The sequence below is a fragment of the Nestor notabilis genome, unplaced genomic scaffold (assembly GCF_000696875.1).
Source record: "Nestor notabilis isolate BGI_N333 unplaced genomic scaffold, ASM69687v1 scaffold11276, whole genome shotgun sequence".
Taxonomy (NCBI): Eukaryota; Metazoa; Chordata; class Aves; order Psittaciformes; family Psittacidae; genus Nestor; species Nestor notabilis.
Window position 1 is genome coordinate 1 of NW_009933345.1, and position 6,899 is coordinate 6,899.

Genomic DNA, 6,899 nt, shown 5'->3' on the forward strand with positions numbered 1-6,899 from the left:
CCTTAACAATGTATTATTATATTTACTTTTATTTTATTAATATAAAATACATATGTTATTATATATTATATTTATTACATATGTAATATGTACATATGTGAAATGTGCAACAACAGAAATTAGTGACCATGACCTGGACTGACTTCTGGGAGAATTACACCTATCGTAAGCCAAGGCAGCATCAGAGATTATGAACTTCAGCATGTAAGTGTCTTCAAGTGTCTTAAATCTGCCTTTAACTTGATAAGGCTACTATGAATACAGTCCACATTTCTTCCATGAGAAATAGTATGATGTTTACTACCCATACCCACATGAATACCATCTACTGCTACCCTTAACAACCAGAAAGCTGATAATCTCTGACATATTTCTCCCCAGATTATCAAAATACCTACTGGGCACAAGAGAGATTGCAATTACTATCTTTATGAAGTTATCTTTGACTACATTTAGATAGAAAAACCTTTCATATCATATTTTGTGTATGTTGTACCCTTCATGTATATAGCCAGTTAGAGAATGCCCTTTAACAGACCAGAGTTAGGACTCTACAGATGAAAAGTCCAGTCATTGTGGCCCTGAGATAGTGTTTTCCTTCTGGTACAAATCCTAATTTGAAGAATGTGTATCTACCATTTATGCTCCTATTCCTACCACCTTCCCATTCATTAAATCTCTCTGATGTCTATAACCAAAGCAACAGGAAATACTAAGAACAAGCACGTTAAGTCAATGTCAGGGTCACTAATTCAACTTCAAAGTTTTTGAAGTTGAATTTTGAAGTTGAAGTTTTTGTATTTCTTTTCCCAGATACTTTCTTGTCATCCACGTGGCATTGGACAAAACATTAATTGACTATTTGTGTCTCTGAGGGCAAAATGTATGCAAACAAGGAGCAAAATCAACACCAAACCCAAAAGTTTTAGAATAATTTAAAAGTGTCTCATCCTCAATTTCAACTGAAATCTAGTTCAGGTCAGATTGTCTCTCAGATTGAACCTGAACCTATACTACTATTCTGAAGATACACTGAAATCCAGTGGAAGTGCTTAAAAGACAGTTACAGTCAGCAGAGTAGTTTCTAAATGGAACTCCTTAAAAGAGATATGATTGATTTTGTTCCTTGAAAGAGTGCTCTGTAACTTCATACAAACAGAACAAAAGAACTCTCTAACAAAGTAACTCTGAATGCACACTAACATTACATTCATTTACATCCTTAGACAATAATAAGATATTTTGATTATTTTTGTAAGGAGGGACAAATATGATGGCATAATGAACAGTGATTATTACAAGACATCTGTCAGGCAATTTTGCTCTCAGTTTTTTTGAAATACCAACTTGTAATAACATATAACTTTGTGGAATCATAGGTTTTTAAAGCTGTTAATCCTTAATCTGAAAATTCTGTATCTACTGTAAAAAAATTTATCTTCTGTATAAAACTGTAAATGCTGCTATCTACAAGTTATTAACCTATGTCAGAAATTACCTGAAGTTTCTCAAACTCCTCTTGCTAGTTGGTAGTCTTGCAAGGGAAGTGAAAATTTCTTCTAGTATTAGCTGCCTATGTTTTTCATATCTGGAGAACACCTATTTAATAGTTACAGGATTGTTAGCAAATTAGTACATAAAATAACGTTCCTTAAATACATTTTAAAAATTACATGTAGAAACATACACTTTACATGATGCTTTCATGAACTGTAATTAATGCATACCTTATTTTTAAGGCACTACTTTGTTTTTTCAAAGCAAACATTTCTTTATAAAATACATCAAAACTTTTTGAAATCTAGATTCTAAAAAATCTTCAAACAACATAAATGTGTAATAGCTCTCAAAAATACTGTATATTTTAAAAATTTTTGACAGTGGTAATATCCACTGTATATGAAAGTCAAATAGTGTAATACTAAGCTTTCGGACTCCTGTCCAGAATAAAACTCTGTGGTAACATAAATTACATAAATACATGTAAGTGTTGTAGAGCACATTTGAGAAACAAGTTTTATTTTACATCCTAAGTTTTAATATTTGCCTGACATGACATACCCTTTTAGTTTACAAAGACAGGATAGTAGACTTTTTCTCTACTTTTGTCTAGACAGAATACTGGAGTATATCATCCATACAAAGATGGAAAACTCCCATTTTAAGAAGCACATCTGTGTTGTGCTGCATTCTTCCAGAAACAGTATTTCATCTGCCCTGTGAATTTTTCACATAGCCATCTATGTGAACCTCATATGGCTATTTACACATATGAGGAAATAAATTTATTCTATTACATGGGGGTACCTTACTAGTTCTACACCTTAATCCATTGAATAATTTAAAATCTTAACATAGGAAATAAGGAAAACCACATTGCTAAGATTTCTTAAGACAAGAACAGACTGGTAAGAGGAAACAGCTTGTGTTTAGACTTTAAATGACACAATCAAAATTAGGAAGTTCCTTCCTATAGAATACTCTGCAAATAGGGGCAGCTCAGGCAGATTTAATACTGACCTAAATTATGATACCAAACTCTAAAAACATTCAAGAATAACATTAGTTCTAAACTCAAATTCTCTATCAGACAGAAAATACAGTCCATAAAAATGCCGTAATAACTCTCAGTAGTACAGGAACACGAAGCTGCAAATTAAAAAATACTTACTGCTGTCACTAACTTGATGGCACATAACTGTAGTTCACTGACATTTTCTACAAAGAAAGGTGTTATTCCCATAGATGATACCTATCAATGGAAATAAATTGTTGTAAACATATTTGACTAACAAAATTGTATTTATGCCGTTTCACAAGGAAGTTATTCTTTCAGCATGTAAAGCAGTCAGCAAGATGTGTTACTTGCAAAACATATAAAGGGATTTTAGAGCACAGGTCTGATGAGAAGTGGCTGGGGGAACTAGGATTGTTTAGCCTGGAGACAAGGGGGCTCAGGGGATACCTCTCATCACTCTCTACAACTATTTGGAAGGAGGTTGTAGCAAGGTGGAAGTCAGTCTTCTCCCAAGAAACAAGTGATAGGACAAGAGGAAAAAGCTCAATTAATGCCAGGTGAGGTTTAGATTGGATATTAGGAAAAACTTCTGCATGGAAAGGATTGTCAAGCATTGGAACAGGCTGCCCAGGGAAGTGGTGGAGTCACCATCCCTGGAGATATGTGAAAGACATGTAGATCTGGCACTAAGGGACATGGTTTAGTGGTGGACTTGGCAGTGTTAGGTTAATGGTTGGACTTGATGATCTTAAAGGCCTTTTCCAACCTAAATGATTCTATGATTCTGTTCTATGTATGACATTATTCAATTGCACACATCAAACTATTAACTTTAAATACCAAAAATATTTTCAGTAATCAAAAGAGATGCAAAATATTAATACAACACAAACACACACAACCACCTCACCAAAAATATCTAGAAAAACTAAGATATTTTATCGTACAGTTAATGGTGCTGAAACTAAAAATTACCAAGTTAAAGCATAATGGACAGAATATATTATGTTACATAGATACATAGTCCATATATGTGGCACTTTGGGATATAGTTTAGCAGTGGACTTGGCACTGTTGGGCTAACAGTGATCTTAAAGGTCTTTTCCAACTTAAATGATTCTATGATTTTGTATTTTAATACAATCAGGTTAAAATTTTCTTAAGTGTACAAGAAAAGCCATTGAAGAACTGAACATTAAATGCTCTCTCCTGCAGATTACCTCCTACACAACAAACTAGTCACAGCAATGTTAGTAATTTGAAAGTTTGTACTGAGTTCATATTTTGTGTCACTGAGACAATCATTCTTCATATTGTCTCTAGGAAAATAAAAAACCAACAGAATTTTTCTGATAGAGCTTACCTGAAGAATAGTCGTATCAGTAAGAAGCTGTATCTCCAGCAACTCTGACAAGCTACTCACAATGTCGCAAACTTTGTTATACAGCATCACTATAACTCTTTGCTTGTGGGTGGAACACTTGGCACGTTTTGCTTTTGAGCTTAAAACACCACCTAGAAAACAAAAAATATCTTCATTAATTTTTTCAATGTTTCACATGAAATACAAGAAATACGATCTTTCTAAAAAGTGCCCTCAAAAAACTGGATGACTACAGCTTTGTAAAAGCAATTGCTCACAAAAGAAGAACTATTTAGTAGCATCAGCTGGAAAGCAAGAATTTCACATGATATTAATTTTCCATAATTGCTCTAAATTCTGGATCCAAGGTTTTTGAAAAGGTTCTTGCAGTTGATACTTGCATCTAAAGGTATGCATGAGACCACAAAACATTAAAGGCTAAATAGCTTTCACTGAACTAAATCATTATATACACAGAAAACAACTATAAAATGAATCATTCCTACATACACCAGAAGCTGAACTTCAGACAAACTTCGAAATACCTTAGTCTAAATACTTTGGTTACACTGACATTATTACAGTAAACCGAGATTTTGTATGAGTTAAGTTATTCGGAGGACATGTTTCATTCATTGTTTTTTCACTCCACATTTCATCATCCTCACACTAACACAAAGCATTAATTCACAATGCTGTATGTGATATGTAAGAACTACCAGTATGAAAGCCGCATAAGAAAATCTTATTCCAGTAAGTCGTATCACTCCATCATCATACAGTAGATTGTGTTTTGGTATTTTTTAATGTGGAAAGATTAAAAAAAAATTTCTTAGCATACTAACCACCATGAGGATCCACTCTATACACAGGATCATACTGAGGGTAGAGTGTGTTCTGCAAATGAAATTTTGTGTATTGAATAACTCTTTCTATTACGTCCTCAATATATACAGCTTTAGGCATATTTGGTGATGTCATAATATTGATAGCAGTAAGACAAGCATCAGCAGATTTTGTCGCTCTTTCCATAATAAGATCTCTCCATAATCTCTCCTCATCTTCAGTGTCATTGTTCTGTAACAGGCATGAAAAACAGGATAATGTGAAGAAGTAAAATTTTTATCCTTATCAAGTAAAAGATAATAACATTAAATTAATACACTTACATACATGCATGTATAAAATGTTTTATTTCCTTTTTGATACAAAACCAGTCTGTTTTAGAAATCAAGTAACGTTCGTACTACCAGCAACATGTTTGTAGTATGTCTCCCTAAGTCACAAGTCTTTAAAAAGTCTCACTGTCTTTTTCTGCTAGAACACAAAGCAGCTTTCTGTGTATCATTTGGAACTTCTCACTGTAAAGGAAGACTGCAATTCCTTAAGCAAAATCTAAACTCATTCATCCAGAGTTGTCTTCAGTGGCCTATGCACACCAGGTGTTGCTTTGATCAGTCTAATTTTTGCCACTAGAGGGAATTCTTACACAAAAAGACTGTTACAAGTTACAAAAAACTAAGTACACAACTTTCTCTGCTTCACTGGCCAACCTATCCATGGTTTTAAAACATATCTTATTAACTGTGTGCATTTAGATATGCACAGGGCACAGAATCTCTGTATTTCTGTTTGTCCAAGGTACAAAAGCTAATATACATGAAGTTAACTATGACCACCCAGCAGTATCTAAAACATTATTTATAGCAAAACTAGATAGAATTTTTCATAGTTTCTCTGGTTCAGATAAAAACCCACTGAGAAAAATAATCTTCCTTGCCTATATGACGCCACAGTTCAGAACTATTGGCTTTCCTTGTAAAAGTAAGAGAATCTAAAACAGTATCACAGTGCCTTATAAATACAATAGATACATTTGTAAAATCAACAGAAATCTGAAAATCAGGAGATCCCTGTAAATTTCTTGCACAGACTGGCTTTAAGTCATTTGTTCCTTACCCAAATGAAGCTTAAAAAAACCCCCGAAACCCCACGTAGTTTTAAATACTTTCTTTCCTTCCCCCCTCCCCTCCCCTTCATTAATTTTGGAAATAAAAAGAATACACAAGTGCGCTCCTGCCTCTGGAAAACAACTTGACATGGAGGTAGGATATCTTCACTGAAGCAAGCTTATTCTTTAGCAGAGGTTTTCTTTGCCGTAATGATTTGAATCATCTTCAAAATGTTTGAAGAAAATTCTAAAACTTGTTTGGCTAAAGAGTGCTTTTTTTTTCCTAATCAAAGCTTTGTCTCTGAATTGCAATACTTGGACAATTTAATTAGCTGCTTAATAATCTTGAGTTTTAGCATAAAAAGCTAAAGAAAAATATCACTTTAAAGCCATCTGCATAAAGACTTAATCATACTGAAATAGAGCAGGTAAACCAGCTTTTTTTTTTCCTTTTCATTTATTTTTCATACTGCTAAAGACATTCAGAACCATATACCGAAACTTTGAAAACCCTACAAACCATCTAGATGAAAGTACTTAGGTACTAATAATGTGTCTCTGGTTTTCACTTGCAAGTTCAAATTCTTCCATTTGAACACAAATAATTACTCTCTATTTATGCAGATCAAACACTTTTTTTTATAAAACTCAAGAACTCTGTTCTTGCCAGAATATTATTTTGACTAGAAAGTGTAGAAACAGCTATGCAATATCACATACCAACCTCATTAAAACTCAATCCCCATATATTTTAGGTATATCAGGAAAAAGATGGAAAAATCTTAGACTTCCTGATAGTTTTGTTTACATTGACGATTTTACCTTTGCAGCATAAAACCAGACTTAAAGTTTCATTTCTTAATGCTCAGGAGAATACGCTCTGTGTGAAAGCTCTAGTACTTCTTTCATTGTGTAAGGGACGTTCTATGCACATGTAGTGAAGTATCAAAGAAATGTCCAGTGGTGTAAATTGCACCAGTTACCATGAATATTTCAGGATTAAACTATAATATTTAAAATTGAACCCCCACCCCCCCACACTTCCCACCCACAAAACACCTAGTATA

General features: G+C 33.6%; 1 protein-coding gene across 1 annotated transcript in view; it reads right to left on the reverse strand.

Moving 5' to 3' along the window:
- Positions 1-1,498: 1,498 nt before the first annotated feature.
- LOC104407530 (nipped-B-like protein) overlaps positions 1,499-6,899 on the reverse strand; it is a gene marked incomplete at its 3' end in the record, with an annotated part of 65,207 nt that continues 59,806 nt past the window's right edge. Inside the window, exons 16-19 of the mRNA XM_010016840.1 lie at positions 4,727-4,958; positions 3,882-4,033; positions 2,672-2,752; positions 1,499-1,599 (exon numbers count right to left, since the gene is read on the reverse strand). Coding sequence (XP_010015142.1) covers positions 1,499-1,599; positions 2,672-2,752; positions 3,882-4,033; positions 4,727-4,958 — 566 coding nt within the window. The remainder of the gene's footprint in view (positions 1,600-2,671; positions 2,753-3,881; positions 4,034-4,726; positions 4,959-6,899) is intronic.